The sequence below is a fragment of the Ambystoma mexicanum genome, chromosome 8 (assembly GCF_040938575.1).
Source record: "Ambystoma mexicanum isolate Mex_15411 chromosome 8, UKY_AmexF1_1, whole genome shotgun sequence".
In the NCBI taxonomy this organism is placed as follows: Eukaryota; Metazoa; Chordata; class Amphibia; order Caudata; family Ambystomatidae; genus Ambystoma; species Ambystoma mexicanum.
This window is the reverse complement of record NC_090929.1, coordinates 1,014,254,561-1,014,277,602: the sequence shown is the minus strand read 5'-3', so window position 1 is coordinate 1,014,277,602 and position 23,042 is coordinate 1,014,254,561. Positions and strand designations below refer to the sequence as shown.

General features: G+C 44.3%; 1 protein-coding gene across 1 annotated transcript in view; it reads left to right on the top strand.

Annotated features, from left to right (window-relative positions):
* Nucleotides 1–323: 323 nt before the first annotated feature.
* Nucleotides 324–23,042, top strand: part of LOC138472660 (proproteinase E-like) — a 43,742-nt gene continuing 21,023 nt past the window's right edge. The window contains exons 1-3 of the mRNA XM_069610951.1: nucleotides 324–379; nucleotides 6,227–6,312; nucleotides 9,966–10,063. Coding sequence (XP_069467052.1) covers nucleotides 340–379; nucleotides 6,227–6,312; nucleotides 9,966–10,063 — 224 coding nt within the window. The 5' untranslated portion in view covers nucleotides 324–339. The remainder of the gene's footprint in view (nucleotides 380–6,226; nucleotides 6,313–9,965; nucleotides 10,064–23,042) is intronic.

Sequence of the window (23,042 nt, the reverse complement as noted above, 5' to 3'; positions counted from 1 at the left end):
GTATTTGTCTCTATCCAAGACATTTACACAGAAGCTACTTAAAAGGTCCTGGTCCTTCTAATGCACATGTTGTGGTATCTGCTTCAGGCCCCCCCCACCGACCCCCTTGCAAATCTACCTTGATCAGAGTAACCGCCAATTTTCCATTCCCAAAGGTAGAGTCTGGAAAAAATGGTTGCCAAAGGCCATGACCAGTGTCCTTGGCAATGTGCTGTGGAAAACCTGTGTTGTGCGCGCACACCTGTGCTGGCTGTTGACTTTCTCAGAACTGCTTGATAAGGGGGCTTATTAAAGGCACTGCCGAGCATGGCCTCGTTCACTCTGAGCTCTTCCGCAAAGATGCTGCAACTCCTGGTCGCCGCTCTACTGGCTGCAAGTGGTAAGCAATGAACGCCTTGTGGTCCTCTTCATTTGCACCATTGCTGCCATGTGAACATGTTGTGCTTAACTCAACCACTTTGCGGCTAATAACTTTGAGAAATCTGATTGCAACACTGTGATAGGGATTGTAGGCGCGATAACCTGCAATATATAAAGGCAAAGAAAGGCATTTCCAAACGGTAATGTGTTATATAAGAGTTTAATAATGCACAGAGTCATTTGATTTCAATATAATGATGAAGCCAATGATAAGATTTAAGAATAGACAGTGAATTAATTGTTAAGGATTTCACCATAGTAGAGCCTACACCACAGGGCTCTATTGTGTGGTAGGTGACTGCTGCCCATGGTTCACTTGGCACACACTAGAGCCCGGCGATAAGGCTCTAAGGCTATTGGAGCTTGTGCAGAGGGAGAAAAAGCGAGACTTATCTGGGGAATCCTGTGAGCTGTGTCCATGACTCCTTGCCCAGTGTGTACACGCTACATGGGGAAGCTTGGAATATAGCCTTTTACAGATGGTTAGAGCAATCATTCCAAGCTTGCTGATAGGCTAGAGAGATCTGGAAGTACAGGAAAGAAGAATCATAGAATGCAGACTTCTTAGCACCTGCATTCTGTACTTTTTGATTATCTAAAGAGAAGAAAACATGGTCGAATCATTTCCTGGTTATACACGGCTATCAGCTCCCCCAGCTTACCTTCAAGGACCTGGAAAATATGGCTGCAGTTTACTCTAGCATTTTCCAAAATGACAAAGCGTCAAATGGGCTCTGATTGTCCTAGAACGAACATTGGTTTTAAGTGTAGCTGTCTGAAAGTTGGTGCATTGTCATAACTCACCATCTCTCCACCACCAAATGCAACACTGTCTGACGAAAGTATCACACATGTATGTTACTTACCTGCCTCGACTCTAATTTGACAAATGTTTCACTCATGTCTGTAACTAACATGCATCTGATTCCAAAAGCGTCTCTGACGCCCGTTGTAACTAAGACTGTCACATGTTGTTAGCGCCTCGATGCCCCTAGGCTGTTTGCGTGCTATATAAATATAAATAAATAACTGCCGAGCCAAAGACGACGACGGGCTGCCGCAGTCTGGAGATGCACTAGATGAAGCATTCTTGAGACGTTGGAGCCCAGTCATCAAATATTTTGTTAGGCCTAAGCAGGCCCTATTTGTCCAGTTCCAAATTGAGAGAATCAAATCCATCACTACTTGGACTCGACTAGGTAAGTCTAAGAGTGTGAGAACCCTCCCAAGGTGTCCCAAGGTGAACGAGACTTTTAGCATCTCTGTCGACCTGTGGGTCACAAGTAAGGTTAGTGTCAATCAGACCTCCTAGGGTTTCACTGCTGTGGGCAGCTGGGGGCACAACCCCAGCTACCTTGGTTGTATATGAAACAATCATGGGTGAGCCTGTTTGCGGTAATCAGGAAATTGGACTTGGTTGGATTTATGTTTAAGTTGGTATTACACCGCAATTATGGATTGCCAGGAGCCAATTGGTAAAAATAGTGTATTTAGAGGAGCCAACTGTGAGCAGGTGAAAAATCCATTGGGTTTCGCCCACGCACTCATACGCAGTGGCATCAAATGATTTGATAAGTTTTGATATGGCGCCCCAATAACCAATCCGGTAAGCGCAATCCCGTACCCCGAGCTGCGCCATGACTCCCGACCAGACCCTCTACACGCTGCACCAGGTAAGCGTAATATTGCCACTTGCACCTAGAGCCTGCATCTCATACCCCGAGATGCATCCCGACTCCTGCCCAGGCCCGCTACCCACTGCATTAGGTAAGCACAACCCCGCCACTTGCACCAAGGCCCCACATCTAGTATCCCAAGCTGCATCCCGACTCCCACCCAGGCCCGCTTCTTGCTGCATTAGGTAAGCGCAATTGCGCCACCTGCACTAAGGCCCCGCATCTCAGACCCGGAGCTGTGCCCTGACTCCCGTCTAGGCCCAATACCCGTTGAAATAAGCAAGCGTAATTGCACCCCTTGCACTAAGGCCCCGCATATGTGACCTGCCCAGGCCCACTATTCACGAGAAAACACCTGTCTCGAAATCTGCAGATGCCATGGCTCCTACCTGTCTACCTACCGCAATATCTATCAGGAACCGGCGCCTCCAGCTCCGCACCAGAAGACCTCACACCCATGATCAGCCCATGCTGCCCCCCTCAGCTGCACCCTCCATCCACTCCACAAACAAACTCCTCTGCTTGCGCACCTGACCCCCAACCCTCCCACCGTCCTGAAAACACTGCACCGGCTCATGCCCACACCCCCTCCAGCGGCCTCTCCCAAGAAGCCCCTCAAATGCACGCTGATCAATGCCAGATCAGTCCCCGCGCACAACCTTCTCACCTCCAACAATCTCGACCTGCTTGCCATATCCGAAACATGGCTTCACCCTCCAGCATGCCCTACACTATCGATCGGTATCCCCCCACGATACACCATCACAGGCAATGACAGAGCCCACAGCAGAGGTGGTGGAGTCGCTTGATCTACAAAAATACCATCACCAGCAAGGCCACCAAGTCCAACCCAATCTCAAATTGCAAAATGCTGTCCACCAAACTCACTCTACCACCTACCAATACCCTCAATCTCAACCTCATCTATCACCCTCCATACCCCATGTCATCCTTCGTGGAAGACCTCATACTTATCATCAATCCCACCACCAAGCCCAGCTCTAAAATCCTAATCCTGGGAGACCTCAATCATGGACTCAATGACCCCACAGACACACACTCAAAAAGCCTAGCCACAGCCCTCAACCACACCGGGTTTGCTCAGCGAACCACTGAACCCACCCACATCCAGGGCCGCACCCTCGATTAGATTGCCTACCTCAACTGCAACTTGACCGGCCTCAGCACCACAACCTGCCCGTGGTCTGACCACCACACCATCACATTCGACCTCCCCAGGGTGGGGGACGGACTACTATTAGCAGAGGGAGAAGGGCAAATGTATTTTGTTACTGTTGAATGCCGATAAGAAGGACCTATGGTCTGTGTACAGAGTAAGCTTATATATGTTCTTGCCAACTATCTGGTGGGACATGGTCCTTGTGTGCCCCAGGCTGGGAACTCAAGGTGTTTGTTTGAGGGAGTGCTTTAGGATATCGAAGTGCTTTAATGCTATGGGCTGGTTAGTAGGGGCCTGTGTCGGGTGGGTGGATGCGGATGGGGTGTCATGTAGTGGTTTAGGAAATTAGCGCATAGGTATTTGTCCCTTCTTGATTTGGTGTTGGTCGCAAGGTTGGCATAGTTTGTTTGAGTGTTAGGGTTGTGTGTTGAGATACAGTCTCAGTAGGGTAGGTGGTTAGTGTTACCCTATGGAGGGGTGGTATTGTATGGCTGTTTTCCTGTTATCACACCCTCCCATAAAAAATACCTAAAATTAGGAATGCTTCTAGCGTGTTCATATCCAGAGGCATTGCAACCCCAGCCTACTGACCTAGATCCGTTAAGTCGTCATAGCACACTGATATCTGCAGAACTTTTAAGGGGGGGCTACCTTTCAGGAGGTCCCACCTTTCAGCAAAGTAGGGACTAAGCAGACAGTAATGGGTTTCTGTACATCACATTAGAGTTCTTCAATTGGCATGCTACAGATATTGGCTCCATCTTTTTAAAATAACATTTGAATCTGCTGTAGAAAGTGATACACAGAGATCTCATCAGTCGACTAATGTCACGAAAATTGGGTTCTCTTTCTCTGGCACAAATAAAGCTGAATTCTAATTCCCATCTGTCTTTTTGGCTAAGGTTCGTGCCATATTTCCCCAGCCCTGTGGCGCTCTCCTCCTCTGCCACTTACCCTTCCCCATCATTCACGTAGGTCATTTCCATCTTTTCTTCATCTCCCACCACAGCATCACCGCCCAACCCACTATCACATTTTACTTCACTTCCTTAACACTCCACTATCATGTTCCACCCACATTTACTCCATGCAACCACCATCACCCACAACTAAATCATTACGTGAACTAATATCATTATTCACCCCTCACCCATGACCACCGCACCCAGGAGTAACACCACCACTCTCTCCCTCGATTCCTAGTCACTCACCCACTCATACTCTTCACTCCTTATTTCATCTCCTAGCCCATCTAGCCCTCTCACACTCATCATCAGTACACCGCCCCACCACATTTTACCTTCCTTACCCATAGGACCTCCCAAAGTTGAATTCCTTCCATACAGGCTGCCCCGTTTATAAACACTACAAATTAGACAATTTAAAAGAGGCAGCCGGGAGTCATAGATGGCCCCAAATCTCATAAACCTGAGCCATCAAAATAACTCCCAGATATTGCACAAACTCGCGCACCACTGTCACTCAGGAGTTGCAAAGCCCCTAAACCTAACCATAATGCCTAAGGCCACTGCACAATCTAATGGTTGTGGAAATGGCAATGTTACTTTCCATCAAGAGCCTCTACGAGGTCAACTCAACCCAGAATGACAATCTTTCGACTTCAGATATCACCTGCAGATCCAAGGAGGCCATAAAAATGGTAAGGGTTATACTGTATGAAAACCACCAAAAAAACAACATAACACAGGTGGAACTGAACTGGCTAAAGTTATACCCTGGCTGAAAGAGCTAAGGAATATCGGTTCCGAGAGGATCCTGAAGCTAACCCAGGGCGGGCCTGAGTTTCCGCTAATCAACATGGTCCAGATTATTTCTGTGCTTGCCCAGACCCTAAACAGGCATGCCGTCTCAAACTGTAGCCATGACGCAATTGGACTTTCAGCATCTTGGAGAAATTAGAGGATTGCGGCCACTCTTTACAACTTAAGACCATGAATCATTAGTGCATGCATTTGTCTCGGCCCTTTTGGATGACCGATTCACCACATTCCAGGAGCTTCTATTGGAATATGGGTGGAAACCCAAGCAAGGGAAGAACATGGTTGCTTGGACCATGAAACATACCTTCTGTCTGAAGCACATAACTCCCGCACCTGTGATCTGCACTGATGTACCATCAGGTCTACTATGCTCTTCTAGTCCACCATCGTGGCCTACAAAGCACTGCAGGCAAGTGAACTTCAGAATGAATGAGCCAAGCTGATACTTGCACATCAATGCTGGCTATTGCTTATGCCTCTCTGACTAATGCCTTCTTGCTTTCTCTAAGACATATCATGCAGTGCTTGACCAGGTGTGGACTGTTCCAATGTAATGTGCAAACAATAAGGCACACTTCAAGGGGCTTCATCACGAGTTGGGTGGTATCCTGGCTGTAATACCATCCAACTGTAATTGCATTAGCGCCAACCGGTCTGGTGCTATTACTATCGGATCACGGGTTGGGCGTTAACGGCAAATCGGCTTTCGTGAATTTTCGGTGCAAATAGAGCGTGCTGATACAGCGGGTGCTAATTGTGCCAAAAACAGGGCGCTAAATGGGATTTTCACCTGCAGAAAAAAGCTGGAGGTAAAACAGCCCATTTAGTGCCCAACTCGTGATAGCTAATGCCGTTACCGATGCATTTAAGGGCTACTGCCCAACTCGGGATGAGGCCCAAAGACTCTGTATTTTCGGGTAGCTCAAAAAGGCATGTTTCTTCTGTTCGCCTTTTTGTTTATTTTGTTTATTCCTCTTTGATATTTTGTAATCACTCAAAATAATTTTTTTAAGTTATTTATAAGAAAAACTGGTATTAATATATGTATTAATATTTGTGCTCTCCATCTAATACTGAGATGCCCCCTTGTATGGAATTGCATGTTTTATTTAAAAAAGAAATGTATTTTATTGCCTGATCCAAGTTCTTTTATTTGTTTTTTTCTTTAGCCTTCGGGTGTGGTATACCACATTATGCACCTAACGCGAGGGTGGTAAATGGCGAAGATGCCAGACCATACAGTTGGCCTTGGCAGGTAAGAGGCATTCATTCTTTCAAAGATTATACAATACATAAGCTATAATTGAAAGCCAAGGCAACTTGTTCGTCTTGGAAGCAGGTTTGAATCCTGATCCCACGCTTAGAAACCACTTGCTGGTATTATAATTACCTTTTATAAAAGCACTGTGCTAGTTCATGGCATGAACACTACACTATTTCCTAGAGATTTCCTGCCTTACCTTTATATGCCCAGAAGCTAGAATCCGTGGTGCAATTTGTTATGCTATGGAGTCTACTGCGTTCCCCCATTGGCAGCTAGTTAGAAACCTTGGGCTCGGGAGTACTGCTTGTCATGCTTTATGCAAAATCATATAGTGAGCATTCATCTCCATGCTTATTCTGAAATGAACTTCTGATCCGGAAAGGGCTAGGTTGTGTCTCAACATCCACCCACCTCCCTTCCTCAGGGATCCCCCTCTCTGTGGGAATGTATCTGTCACAGCACCATCCCTCTCTGAGGTGCCTCAGCATGGTATTCATTTCCTCATCCTCTAGCAACTAACTTCTGAATTGACATGAATTTCTCCCTTCCTAATTCGTACTCTACGCATTCTCTTGATGCTCTGTGACAAAAATAAGCATGACAAGTATTATTGCGTGGCTAGACAGCATTTTAGCCAGTCTAGCCATTTCTTACTGTGACATGACACGTTTTACTGGGCCTCTATGACAAAGCAAGCATGATAAGTGTTATGACATGGCTGCACTGGCATTTCTGTGCAGCCAGTCTAGCCATTTGTTCTGTGACTTAGCATTTTACTGGGCATCTTTGACAAAGCAAATATGATAAGTGTTATTAGTACCCAGCGGGGGTAGGAGGCTCAGAACGGGGGATTTACCACATGGTAAAGTCACTGCTATGAATCTCCTCGGAAGCAGGAGTCCGCCATCTTCCCCGCCAGTAATTAGGTAAGTGTGACCCCCACAACTTGAAATAAAAAAAAGATAAGTATCCCGATACAACATGTAATACACCCCGCACGGGGGGCCTTACCAGTCAAGTAATGCTACAGGGATATTGTTAAAGCCCTCGCATATAACTTATACCCCGGGCAATTACATGACTGGTAATGCCCCCCCTCCGCTCGGAATGTATTGCTTAATTACGTGTCAGACTTTCTTATCGTGGCATCAAAGAAATGGGAAAGGCGGGCACCACCACAGTGTGTCCACTGTTCCTTGTGTTTCCATTGAACTGGGACATTCCCTTTTCATGAGCCACTGTGGCCACCACTTGCACAGTATTGCACCCGGGACTGTGAAGATGCAAGATTCCATGAGCAATAGCATCCTCACGAAAACACCAGCTAGGAGTCCCCCATTCGGTTGGAAGAGGGCTGCCATGATCTGTATGCTTGTAACTCTGCCTGGAGGAGGGAAACCCATGCCTCGCTCCATAACCAGGACTGCCCTTATAAACTGCAAGTATTTGAGGGTATCAGGAAGAACTTCTTTAGGTTGTTGGAGAAACCTAATTGATGGTGAAGAGTACACTTCCTCCTAAATCCTGTAAGGCCCCCTTTAGTACTGCTGCTCTTCTGTAAAGAAGCCAGACCTTTTGACAGAAACTAGCAAGCTCTATATCTTCCCCTTATTAAAGAGGAGGAATATGTAGGAACAGATATTCAAAAAATGTGCTGCATAATTAAAGTTTTTATGAGGAGCACCAAGTCCTGAGTTCCTAAGTGTGCAGCAGGATGTCCAGCACTGTCTTTAACAGGAGTGGGGGGTGGGGGTGGGACTTAGCAGCTTTCAGTGCCTGGTCAGAGATCTTGTGCATGTCCCCCCTGAAAGCCTCTCACTCCTCAGGTGTTGAAGCAGAGGCAGGGAAAGTTGGAGTCATACTCACCTAAATGAGTTCCGGCACCGCTTCCTCTGAGTCCACATGTCACCTCTTATGATGCCACGTGTGGGAACAGGAAGACAAAAGAGCGTGTGGGGAAGAGGGGTCACTTCTAGAGTGATGGTGCCTCTTCCTTTTTTAATGTTTTTCTTCTCAGATAACCGTGACCGCAGTGTCTCGCACTCAGAAAGGGGAGTTTTAGCAGGTGTACTCTGGAAAGATTTCTATAGAGTAGATTTGGATGAGCCTTCTCGCACTTGTCTTATGGCCTTTGGTGTCATGGCCTGCCAGGATCCGCACTCCTCAGTGTCATGGTCTTTTCCCAGACAAAAGTCAGGGAGTGTTGGTCATTCATCAACTTGGAGTCAAGGCAATAGTCACAAGGTTTGAAACCCAATTTACTAGCGATATATTGTGAAAAACATGAAAAAGAAGTTGTGAAATTGTATGTTGTTGTTGAAATTCCAAAACGTAGCATGCAAAACAAAAGGGAACTGAGGAAAATGGTGCCGGCAGCACCGAGGATACGTGTGCCCAATTTCAGTTCCGGGAAATATCGCCTCCAAGGCCCTGTGACGCTGGCGACCTCATGGCAGTGCAGCAGTGCCACGTGCTGAAAACGTTTCCGGAGCTAAATGCGTCAGGGATAGATTCGTTGGAATCTCCAGATTACCATTCCCTCAGAAATGTTACTGGAAACGGGCTGCCCTGATCTAGTTGTAATTTTCCGTAGGCAGCTGGATTGGAACTTTCAATGTGATTATTATTTATTTTCTATTTATTGAAATATATACAGCGGAGCAGATAAAATGCTCTATATAATTATAAAAGCAAAACATACGAACTTAGAGAAACAACGGAAATCAAGGGTACAATATTAGAAAAGAGTAGAGAATGGACTATTTAAGCAATAAACAGAAGTTAAAAAGTACGGACGCAGACATGGCAGGGAAGGGAGTTCACAAGCTTGGGAGCTATCAAGGAGAAAGAGCCAAAATGGAAGGAGTGGAAGGCACAGCTAGAAGAAATTGAAATTCATTCTTGGAAAACAAAAGCAGTGTCATAGCAATACAGGAAGCTGTTCTGTGTTTGTACATGTATGTGTTCATAATTAAAAAAAATAATAGAAAAAAACGCACCTCTCTGCTGCAGATGATAGAAATTGATGTGCCAGGGGATAACGAAGTCCAGGGGACCTAGCTGTGATGGTGGTTTTGTTTGAGGTCATGCTCCGTTTCCCCATCATCTGCCCGTAATTGAAAGAAATGTGCCAGCGAGAGCATTTCCTGCTATCTGTTACGAATGACAAACTTGTACAATCACGCATGCTAGCCCGAAATAACAGACACTGCCGCTCTTTTTGCCCTCACACCCTGTCATTTTATCAGTGGAGAAATAAGGTAATGAGGTGGTTTTCCCTGAGGTGGTGGTTTTCCCTGCCTGAGGTGCCACAACCTTAAGAAAAAGAGCAAAGGTCTGTAAACTTTGGCTCTCCAGATGTTTGCACTACAACTCCCATCAACCCTAGCCAGCATAGTCAATGGTGGGAAATGCTGGGTGTTGTTGCCGAAAACGTCTGGAGAGGGCCAGGTTGCAGACCCTGCAACTAGAGGAAGCACTGGTGGCGAGGGGAGAGCTTTGAAGTAATTGGGGAAAAGTGGCACACAGGAAAACGTAGAGAAATTTGCTGATGAGAAGACTAACCTCTGCATGTGGGTGTGAGGGAGTAAAAAGGCTCACTATTTCACAAACTAATTGAAATCATTGGTGTCCTTTTTTTGTAGGTCTCCCTTCAGTACCTGAGCGGAGGTGCATACTACCACACCTGCGGAGGGTCGCTCATCGCTCCCAATTGGGTCATGACTGCTGCACACTGCATCTCGTACGGTTTGGGAATTTCAATCAGAGATCATAATTTGAGATCGGGGCGGGAAGGGTCATTACAGGAGGTCAGAATGTTGCTGATCAAAAGTAGTGGACTTTAAATATAGGCTTTTGGAGACTCTCTCCCTGGGCTCAGAAGCTAAGAAGATGCATGCCACTACCAGTGGCCTCAACTGGGTGACAGACATATGGAATTGTAATGAACCTGTTCATATGCCATCTCACTTCACATATCAAGTCTAGAAACAACCACTTTTGTCTCGGGAGGATAGCTCAGGGGCAACGTCCTCGCCTTGGAAGCAATATGACATGGAGCACCACAGGTTTGATCCCCGGGTACGTGCTTAGAAACCTCTGGGTATTAAGCATGTAATAAATAACCTATCATGTCAAGGTAAAGAAGTTTCAGTATCATTCTCATACCCACACCCACCAAAACTCCTTATATCATTGTGGTTAAGGAAGTGGGAGGCCTTTGGTTTTTGCACCAAAGGCTACAAACTGTAATTTTGACAAGCCTCTATCCTAAACATTTGCCATGGTATGGGCTTCCTAAAAGGCAAGCACATTACTTTTTTATATTTTGCTTGGGGAAATCCATTTGCAATGTTTTCAAAATATCATTGGTTATTTCAATGAAGTTGCGGGTGTATATCAAGCTTTTGGTTCTGACCCTCAAAGCAAGATGATTCACCCAACAAGCTCAACCCAGCTAGTAAATAAGTTATAACTATTTCACACAATGTTTGGACTACGGTGCATCACTTTCCTCCTAATTGTTTAAGAAAAGTAAACCCGGATGTTCACACAGGGGCTGTAGTACTGATTGCTCTGAGATTTGTGTAAAATGTAATGTTCAAAGAGAGGGTCTGATGGACTGCAGTAGTTGACAGCCAATATCCTAAATTACAGACAAAAGTTACAGTCTACAGATGCGTGCTATATGAACATTACATTTAAAAAGTACAATTGCAAACCTTCTGGTGGTGTCCTCTAAGTTCAAATAACTGTCCTTCAGGACAGCGGTTATATAATGATATTATACCTTTAACCCCTTAACTGCCAGGCTAATATGCAAGTCTATGCAAAAAGGTCGAGCATACTCGCCCTTGGCACTTACATGATCCCCATGATTCGATTTCAATCTGGCTTAATGCTTATATTAAAGAGGCGTGGAATGTCCTCTACATCAGATAGGGCTGCTCCTCTGTCAACTTCACAGAAGTTGTAACACTCTAAAGCATTTTGGGAGTGAGCCAGTATGTGCAAGTGTGCTGTGATGTGCAGAATGGAAGGTTGTAGGTATGAGGTGTCCAGAAGGTGAGGAAGAGCAGTTGAGAGAGTGACGGCAGACTAGATGGATGGACGCTGCGCTGCTGGTGGGTTTTATGGAGCATTACCTGAAATAAATCCACTTCAAACATTGTCTTTGCCTCGCTCCATTACTTCAATTTGGTGACAAGCACCCACCAGCCTGAACCGCGCATGCCCATGGTCGCCTGTCTCCAGTGACTTTGTCGTATTCAGTTATCAACCCAATCCGTGGACTGGAGGCCCGCTCAATGGGTAAGGGTGCAGCGGTCCAGTGCTTGAGGGTGCCGGAGGCCTTCCGGACAATATTGCCGGCATATTTAATTATTTGGACTGTAAGTGGAAGTCATTTCATTTCATTACTTTATTTCAATACAATGCCTATATCATAAAAGTCATACACAAAAATGTACAACATTACAAATCGCACAATAAATCACAATAAATACTAGAATCGTTAATGAAGCTCTATAAAACACAGCGACTAATTGCCATAGGCTGCGAGCAGCAGTTTTAAAAGTATAAAAATGTAAAAACAAAAACAACAGACTGGGCCTCAAGGACTGGCTATGAGATGACATATTTAGATCTCTTTCTCCAAGATTGGAGCAAGTAATTCCCCAGACAGTTAGTTGCCAACTCGCAGTCCCCCACCATACAAAGGTGAAGCGCCTCGTCAATCCTTCTAATACAAAACTGTTTAAAAAGCTGTATCAAAAATCTTTTCCTAATATGAGAATACTCTGGGCAAAACAAGACAAAATAATGCAGTATACTTCAAATCTCATTTGGGCGAAAAGGGCAGGTGACTGAGATGCTCAAGTTCCAATGATGCTTGACCTTGTCTAGTGGAAGAATGCCAATTCGCAATTTCATGTAAAGAGCTTTCATTGTTTTCAGTTTCATTCTGTCCAAATACTCTTCAAAACGAGGATATTCTTTCCTGGACAAATAAAGAGCCATACTAGCTGACCTCGCAAGATTTGCTTGAGTTTCTCTCATCCATTTGCTTTCATAAGCCTTCTTTACTAATATTTTAAAATTCAATGGGATTGTGTCCAGACGAGACCAATAGCTCTCGAGCACCAGGACAATCAACTCTTCTAAATGGCTGAAAGCCAGAGTAAATTAACTCCACCTGACTGGGACAAAACATCTCTGACGGCACCTCTGTACTGACTCAGAGTGCTCTTTGTCCAGAGTCTAGCCCAATAAAATACTGGGCTCATGAGCCATAAGAAGCTGATGCTTTGCAGGCTCAACTCCGAGAAAAGAGCGGCATTCGGTGTGTTTACAGGCAAGTCCAGAACTGCTTGAAAAAATGTATGTTCTACGACCTTGAGCGTGTCTGAGTTACAGACGCCCCACAACTCGGCACTGTAAAGAGCAGCCATCCTGGCCTGGCTCTTGTAAATCTGTAAAATAACAATTATCGGGACTGTCCAATAAGCCTGAATAAATCTAGACATAGCTCCACAGTGCCTAATCATCTTCAAACCTGCCGTATTCACCTGATCCTTCCATGCACAATTTGCAGCTAATCGAATGCCCAGATAATCGTAAATCATAACCTGCTCAATTGCCCCGCTTCGCAGGCTAATTGTTAACTGTGGTGTTTTCTTATCCCTTTTCCGACTAAACACCATTAGCATGTTTTTTTATACATATACTGAAAGCTCATTGTCTTCACAGAAACTCTCAAATATTTTCAATTGCTTCCGTAGGCCTTTGGGCGTCAGTGAGAGGTGACCGCATCGTGCGCAAATAAAAGGATAGGGATGCGTTCACCTGCCAGCAATGGGGCATCAGTCATCTCAGCCACGAGTAGATTAATAACCCTATTAAAAAAAATACACAACAGACTTGGTGCATGGACACAACCATGCCTGCCTCCAACATGTCTGATTAATTTATGAGCAGGGTGTCTGTTAATTTCTAAGGAATTAATTTATCAAAAATGTACACAAAACAGTGTAGGATTTTCTCCGATATTTGTCTGTAAAAAACATTTGCAAATGCAGATCTAGAGAGCTGTACACACTACCTTTAAAGGCATATTCCAACTTTGAAGCAGAACATTCATACTTTATCTCATTTTCTTTTAAAGAAACATTTTAAACAGGGACTGTATATTATCCTGATATTTGATTTATGTTCTTTCTTAGTAGTCAATTCAATGTCCTCCAACTATTGTATAGAACATTCTGGATTTTGGAAATCGCTGTTTTAGCTTGTTTTTAATTTCCAAAATATTTTGGGAAATGTAAAAAGGGCCATCATTTGAGTGCAAATTTGCTTCCAATGCAAAGAGCAGCTTCGGATCCAATATTTAAAAAAATTACATTTTCAACTAAACAACCTTATTTCCTCACGGTTGCTCTCCACACTTAACCATTATGCTCAGAAAACCAAAACTGTGTTTTCATTGATGCTTTCACTGATCTTCTTTTATGAACTTCTCACCTTCTGTTTCTCCAGGGAATTATTATTTATGATACAATTTTCATTTGCGGCAGTGTGGCTTTCTTCTGTGGGATATCTTAATACATTTCTTGAATTGCCGTACCTCGCCTGCTTTTAATATCTATAGTTTGTTCTTATTCATTAACTATCATTTCAGTGCCCTATCATTTCTATATAGTTGCACAGGTGTTAGTTAATTTCTTACAAGATGTTGGACTGTAGCAACTAAAGTGTTTCTCTAGAGGTGAGATGTTGCAGTGTTTCTTAAACTGCTGCTTCTAAGCTGCTTGATTAGAGAATTTGATTAAACTGTAATGTGGAAACGCTGGCACAGATTTCGTTTCATTTTATCTAATATGCCCACATACTACTTTATTTAGGTTCTCCGCTTGCAATTCAGAACTGATAACATAGTAGACAGTTTCCTGCTAGAAATCATTTGACAGAATCATGCACTTCCACTAAGGCCATATATATCCATCTTTGTTTATTTTGCCTGTTTTCAGGGTTAATTTCATCCTGTTTCACTGTGGTCTACTCATCATGTTCGTGTTCCCTACTCATCCTGTTTGTGTTCCTGATACGTTTCACACTTGAGGCCCTGCTAGTACCTTATTACTGGTCACTAAAGGTACTAACAGACAACAATGTATTCTTCTTCTTGGGTGTCCTGCTGTATTCTATTAAGTTTCTATGAAGTCCCACGTTAGTGCTTGGATATCACTTCTATGCCCTTTTGATCACTTTCAATGTGCACCACTTTTCCAGGACTTTGATCACACGGTCCTTAAGTGCACTAACCATCTTCTCTTTGGTAACATTCCAATATGCTCTAAAAAATCGCCAGTCCAGCTTATTGTCTTGCAAAGATTTAGTAAGATGTTGAACTCCACCGCTATTCTGTAAGTGCACACCGCTGGTGGACCCCCTACATTATTCAGTGTATAATAGAGTTAAAAACAAATGACATATTTGAATACAAGCAAATATAAAGAATTGCTTTGATCAGTAATACAGTTATGACCTGATACAAAGAGACTAAGGCCCTTATTCACAGAACGTTTTCCAATGGGGTTTTGCCATTATAAAACGCTTCTTGGAATTAGCCCCTCAATCTGTATCTCAATGGGCTTTCACTACTATCTCACTCTACAGCATTCTGAGGCCAAATCTTGGCTGTGATTATCCCTAAACCGAGACCACAAAGAACGATTTAAAGAAAAATAGAGATATTTCATGAGGGGGTACATGCTGGCAGTCATGTCACACTTTAAAATACATAGAATGAAATTAAATGTTGTTTTTTAAAGGCTCCACTCTTCTTCCACATTCAACATATCATATTTGTTTCCTCTGTGTGACCCTTCACTCTTTGTCTTCTATATGTTTTATTATTATATCCATTTTGAGCTTCCTTACACTTCTAAGGATTTAACCATGTGGCTGCCCAATATTGAAATCATGTACCTTATCCACACGTCTTTGTCCCTAACACATTTAACAAACACCTCTAAATATTCACTATATTAAACATTAGTTTAATATATTTTATGTTATCAATGTGTGTTTTCAAAATGTTCAATTTGCTTAACTTACAAAGCACATTTGCGTATCAAATGTTAAAAAATCAGTAACAAACAAAAACAAAGAAAGTGCTACTTCCCCGTTTTTTTAATTGGTTGATATATCAACCATTATATGACTTTGCAAACTCCATTCCCAGTGAAATATGAGGACCACATGTAATTCTGCCCATTTGTGTAAATGAATGGAGCAGTAGTTTCTGATAAGCATGACAGCGCTATAGGATCAAGCGTAATGAACAAAGAAATTAGCAGGACTAGAAGAGGAGAGTTTTTATTCCTGAATGTTATTAAAAGTTCAGTGCAACGGATGTTGTCCAAAAGGGAATTCCAGATACTGGCTGCCAGTACAGGAAAAGCTCCCAATTGCAGCAAAAAATCTGGAGTGCGGATTGAACACAAAGCTCTTGGATTGGAGCTCTCTGCCCAGCTACTATCATTTCACCATTTTATCTAAAATATAGAGGCCTGACCTATATGGGACTTTGTGGACCAGTGTGATTACCTTAAAGTAAATCCTGGTATTTGCAGGGAGCCAGTGTAGTTTCCTCAGCACAGGTGTTTCCCCTTATGCGCTGCGGATAAGGATTCCGTCTACAGAATTTAGGAGAAAGCGTAGGCATCAGAAAACATGAACATAATGAGGCAGTGATAGTGTGGGAGGGCAGGAAGCTTAAGGACATGCTGCTCAGTGATACCGAGAAATGATGAACCTCTGCTGAAGTCCAAATCCCTGTAAACCCCAATATCAGCCAAATGTTTTTCAAAGTCCCCCATTCCTAGTAAAACTTAAAAGCAAGAATAAAAAATATCATGATTTTATATAGATTTCATGTCAAAATTCTCCTACATTTATACCCAAAAGGAACAGCTGTTATTATTGCCCAATTTATTAGTACTCAATGTATTGACCTCAGAAAGGTGGAGGCTTAAGTCGGCACCCTGGCATTCAGACCTGTATCCCTCAGAACACAGATGGCTGGGGGAATGCTTAATTTGCTGTGCTATCTTGCCAGCAAATGTCAATCTACCCAAGGAGATGCCAGTGGGCTGCCATCCTAGAACGCCATATGATTTCATAATAGTCGGGATGCAGTAAAACAGTTGGACCTCATTTCACATGGTTTTACAATGAGCCCCCGATTCCCATTGGGGGCATATTTGGGGCATGTTCAGTCTGGGCATCAAACTGATAATCCATCCCACATTGGCAGAGCAAAAACCTTTTGTCCCGATCACCTGTTCACACACTCAATCATTGGCCACCCCTGTTGTTAACTTAGTTAATCTTTTGCTTAGTCGGGGAATAGTGCCCCCCTGCCTTGAAATAGGCATTCATTACCTCATTATCACTAGACCCAGTGTTCCTGGTCACCTTTTACCTGACTGCAGGACTACCCTGGATGGTAAAGGTTCTCGAGGAAAGAGTTACATCTCAGCTGCATAATCACTTCTAATATCACAAGATTTTAAATATTATGCAATCAGATTTCACCCCAATCAAGGGACAGAGAGAGCCTTGATATCATTTTGGTGCAATATCATTGTGCTGATGAGGGTCATCTGTCCCTAGTGGGATTGATCAATCTCTCACCTGCCTTTGGTACAGTTAATCACAATATTTTGCTTTTCTAGCTACATAATTTGATAGGGGTATAATATGACTTTGGGCTGGTTTCGTTCTTTTCTTTCAGATTGCTCTCAAGCCGTTAAGTTGGGCTACTTTGTTTCAGAATTTATTCCAGACAGTTGTGGCATCACTTAGGGATCTCCTCTTTCGCCGCTCTCATATAACGTATTTATCCAACTTTTACTTATCTTTTGTCCTATTTCGGCAACCAGTACCATCCCTATGCCGATGACAAGGAGTTGTATGTAAAAGTGTCTGGGCTGCATGGTGATTCTCATGAACTCATCTGGTGCATGGCATCTGTGGAGAATTGAATGCTCCTCAGTGGTCTCAAGCGGAATCCATCTAAACCAGAGGTAATACTCCTAGGTCTGCTGCATCTTCTCTGGAATTCATCTTGCCTACACCTCCCCCACCTCTTATGGCAAGAAAAGTAGGAACTTAAGGTTTATTTGCCTGTCAGATTTAGGTGTGGACATTCCAGTGAGGGAGGTTGGCACATCCTTGTTTTTTGGGGATACGTCTTGTTCGCTTTATTCTCCCTTTCTTTACTAGGGAGAATCATGCAGTGGTTGTTGGGGCCTTGATTAATAACAAGCTTGATTACACAATACGCTATATGTCAGATAGCAGTTATTCAGCATCTTCCAACTATCCAAAATGGTGTCATACAGCTTAGCTTTAGACTTCCTAACACCTCACCCATCTCTTGTTCTCATAAATATCTTCACTGGCTTCTTATTCATCAATGCATTGGGCCTGCACCCTCTTAAGCTTCAGACCTATCTATCTGCCTGCCAGCTCTCTGCGATCCGAGTCCAGATGTCTGGTGCTTGTACCGCAACCTAGAAGTAAATCCAGAGGAGATACACATTTCCCAGTCTATCGCACCCTCTGTGAAATGTGCTATTTACATCTTTGTGATTATTTGTTCTCCTTTAGTAAAGCACTGAAACATCACGTATTCTGTTATTTCTTCGTTCCTGGTGCAATAGTATGTGGCTTGTACCAACTGCGCCCAGATGTGGTTCAGTCGACCCGGTGCACGATGGCAATGTAAGAAATAGAAATATGATGCAATTGCTGGGAAAGATTGGGGTACTTCACTCTCTGAAACATCATTAGAGGTGGAAGACAAAGTTGCATTTTAAGAAATACATTGATCTTTTTCAATGGTTTAAAGTGTTTTCATTAGTAAAGACAGCTCATTGGCAAGGTTTAAAACAATAGTACCATCATGTGGATAGTGTAAATATATAACATCAGTTATGCTATCTTGTAATTATGATAAGGTAATGTTTGCAGTTCCGCTAAACCTAGCCCAACGTAATGCTATTAAAGCAACTACCCATTCCGTTGTTGACCTTTTGTGCCTCACATACACACACCTAACATAATCAAACATCACTGGGTCAGTTCAGACTAACCACAAGTGCACACGCCAGAGCGTGGACCGAGGGCATAATCTGGAAAACCATTTAACAAGTGTTTCTTATTCAAATAATTTTCAATATTAGTGCAAAAGAACCATATGTTCTCAATCACAGTCCACCTAACATGCTTTACAATTTAATTTTTATAATTGCTTAGCTAGTTTAGTTTTCTTTCTTTATTTGTACCGCGCACCAAACCCTCAGGTACCTGGGCGCCAAAAACATATGCAAGTGTTACAGACAATTTAGACAACTACAAAAACATCAACAATAAGTGCAGGTCGACCATGGTTACATGGGGTTCGAGAGAAAAAGTTACAATACAATACGAGAGAATCAGTTAGAATACCAGGCTGCTGGTGTTACACAAGACAGAACAGTTTAAGCAGGCAGGGTATTTTGAAGGGTGATATCGCCAGTCACTCATATTTCTTAACGAAGAGCCAGCTCTTTACTTTGGCTCTAAAGGTCCAAAAAGAAAGTTCAATTCTGAGGCTAAGGGTTAAGGCGTTCCACTGTTTACAGCACAAGCTACCACACTGAGACGATTTTAATCACATTCCAATACCAACAAATGATAGCCAGTTTACTCAGGAAAATAAGGATGCAATCAAAACCACAACCAATCTCAAAAACACCACATGAAATATAGGATATGGACGACATAAGGGAAGGATGGGTAAGGAGAGTGGGTAGGGCAGGTAAAAAAGGAGAAGTGACGGGGAAAGATAGAAAACAACATCTTGAATCTTCTCACTGGGAAGAAAAGGTAATGGCTGACACCTCAACAATTCCCAAACTTCGCCCTTTGAAAGCCTTTAAAGCCTTTCAGCCATAGTTGGACACAATATGAAGTTGCAGCAGGGACAGCCCTCACAGAGGATCTACAGACTCTTAAGTTCCCACTTCGGCCCTGATCTTCACCAAGAAGTCTCTGGCATATTTCCTGTTGTAGTACGCCATTAGCTTTGCAGGAAACACATGATCTCACCAACAAAGCCACTGCGCTCCTCAAATCAATCAATTGCCTCCTCCTTGTCATAGTCACCCCATTCAAGTTTTGGAACAACACAATCCTCGACCATTCCAAAGACAAGGGCCGGGCTGGACCCTTGATGCTCTTCTAAGAAGTGTCTCTCTGTCATCGCATCACCTGAGACTAGCATAACTGTACCCCCGCCCCCAGTGGGAGGTCACGCTTGACTGTCCACTTTTCAATGGAAGACAAAAAGCGTGCTCAATAATTACACTGCCCTCATCTGATGTAAGCATCGAAGATTCCAGCCTTTTTTGCACAGCACCTCCCCGATAATCATCTGGCTTAGTTGCCAGAATAAGAATCTCTCTCACCCTCATTGCTCTGTGCTAGACCTCTGCATGCTCCAACTCGTTCTCCAACTGGTTCATATTTTCATACCAGCCAACCACCCTCATGTTATTTTCAAGCCCTAGGGAGAACATCAACTGCTTGGATTCCTTTCTCGCTGCTTCTCAGGCGACCCTCCATGGACTCCAGCTGAGCCCTGTAACCAATCTCTCGTCTTGTGCATTCTTTTATGGAGAATGGCAATAACAACCAACACCTCTTGAAAGCCCTTGGTTTCGTCCAAATCAGAGGATGTCTGCTCAATACCATATGTTTTTAATCTGTTTTGTGTGGGAGCGGGGCACAAGAAAGTCATGCTTTCCCGTTTGTTTTGTTTACTTGTCATGAAGACACAAAGGTGCAAGACCAGCAGCAAAGCGGCCTGACCATCAAGCAGTCTAAAAGGGTGCTTCAGGTATGTTAACCTTGCTCACCACAGAATTCTGACACAGAGTGCAGCAGTAGGGCTACGAACTAGGGGGCATCTCCGGTTCAGCCACCCACACTGCAGGCCACAGCAATGTTGTGCACGCCTTACGTCCCGCTATGCAGTGACGTAAGGCGCCATCGATAAAAGCTCCAACCCCGCTACGCCAGGGCAGTTCCAGGCATGAAACCAACACCAGCGTGTGCACGTCTCTCTGCTCCAGCCGGAGCTGCGCAGCGGGGCCTTGCCACCCGGGGCCTGATCTCTCCTGCTTCCCGCCGACACATCGGCCGGGGAGCATAATACAACACTGTCGACGAGGTAACTAATGCGAACATCACACGCGACGCCCAGTGAATAAAGCCCTCCGCACGGGCAACATTTTTGGAACCACGGTGGGAGGCCCATCTCCCACCAAAGAAAAAAAAAACACCACCTTTGGGGTCCACTTTGTAACATCTCGTGCAACTGCCATCTCCATTAACACCTGGAGGCCCACCACGAACTCACAGGTTTCCTGAGGCCCACCATAAGGAGAGACACTAGAGCCACGTGTTCTACCTCTTGACAGATGATGGGGGAAACAAGCAAGGACACACGCTGCCTACCAAGGTGAGGAAGTATCATCACACGTGCGCACGCACAGCCACCAGATCCACGCACAATGGCTACAGGCATCTCCACTCTCAGGCCCAGCACACCCCCTGGAATGGCTGCTAACTTGTCAGCATCCACGCCACACATGCACTCGCAAAGAGGGACGGCGATGTCACTCAGCCGTTTCGACCCATACACCGACCCCTCTTCAGTTGGTCCTCGGTGGCAGCTGTGGATACAAAAATTCGAGATGGCCATGGATTGCAAGGACATTACCACTTCTCGCAAAATGAGGTCACACCTTCTACTTAACGTCGGGGATGAGGTTCTACACATATTCAACTCACTGGCAATAGCAGATGGCTCCGACGTCTACCAACAAACCAAAGACGCTCTCACAGCCCACTTTTTACCCCAGTTAAATCTAGACTATAAAACATTCATCTTCTGCACCACCATCCAATCCGAGGATGAGACACTTGACGCCTATCACACCAGACGACGAAAACTGGCAATCTCCTGCGAATTTGCCGACGTTGAAAAAGATATCCGACGCCAGATCATCAATGGGATATACTCGGAGAAGCTAAGGAGAATGGTCTTAAAGGGATAGTCCAGTAAAAAATGTTATTCAAAAAATAGAGATAGGCAATATAAAAAAAATAATACTAGCACTATTTTTTTAAAAACTTCCTATGGAAAATTTTGAGCTATTCAAGCTCAAAATTCGCAAAAACAAGCACATGGGCGCATCCATTTTGTGAAATGGATGCCCGCCTGTGCTGGCTTTTGCTTTTACGGCACTAATGAAGGAAAAGCCAGCCAGCTGTAGTAAACAAAAGCTACCGCTGGGTGGCTTTTCCTTCATTGGTGCCGGGACTCGGAGGACGCGGACCGGAGACCAGAGCAGGAAAGCTGCAGCTGAATCTCGGTAAGTTCTATTTATTTATTTTTAAAAATAAGCACTAGCTGCAGTTTTTTTTCAAAGTTTTCCGGGCTGGAGGAGCCCGGAAAACTTAGAAATAAAACCGCAGCTTTAAAAACGTATTTATGTTTGCGGTCGCTTTTGAAGCGACCACAAACATAAATACAACGTTGTGTTTGAAAACGCTGCGGTTTTTCTTTCCAAGTTTCTCAGACCCCTCCAGCTCGGTGGAGCCTGAGAAACTCGGAAAGAAAAACCGCAGCGTTTTCAAACACAACCGTGTTGTGTTTATGCCTGCTGTGGCTATCACTTTGGGTCTCCGGTGATCCCCCAGGGGAGCACCGGAGACCCAAAGTGAAAGCCAAGGCAGGCAGAAAGCCAACGATGGCGAGAGTGGCCCAAATCACAAACCGCCAATACACGAGGGACGAGACCGGCGGTAGCAACACCTCCCCCGGTGGTAGTCAAGAACCCCGGGACCCACCGAGTGCAGGTGGTGCGGAGGACCTCGCCATGGGAGACGAAATTGACCGGCGCAAGGCACCACATGTGGTGCATGTGGAAGAAAAGACGACTATGCAAAAGTATGCAGATCGTCTGGACCCCCCCCAATACCCCAAACGCCTCAAGACAAAATCACGAGGAAGAAGAAGAAACAAGCCAGTAGAGACTGTCAACTCGTCAACTGACGAGGAATGGGACAACGATGCACAACCTCAAAAAGAAGCAGCAAAAGAGTAATGGAGAAAAGGAAAAAAGGTATACCTGACCTCAGCACTGGACTACGGAGGCGCAATGCCCACGAAAAGACTGAGAAGACGGAAATGCCTAGTGGCCATCCAAGGCCAAGAAACGCAGATGACTATAGACACTAGGGCATCCGTCAATGTTATGCCAATGACCACATTAAAAAAACTACGACCCACACCAATCCTGAAAGCGACTGATACGCTGTTGTTTGCATATGGGTGCAAAACTCCACTGCCCATAATAGGACGATTTCGGATGACCCTCAGGAGGGGTGACGAGTCACTGCAATTGAAAATATACGTCGTGAACGCAGGAATTGAGTGTTTACTGAGCGGCGACGCGGCAGAGGACCTGGGACTCATAAGCTTCATCTATGATATGACAGATACACAGGATATCAACTGCATTCTGGGGAAATACCCAAACCTCCTAAAGGGCATTGGAGGTCTAAAAGGGAAGTCCATCAAACTTCACATTGATGAGTCCGTTCAA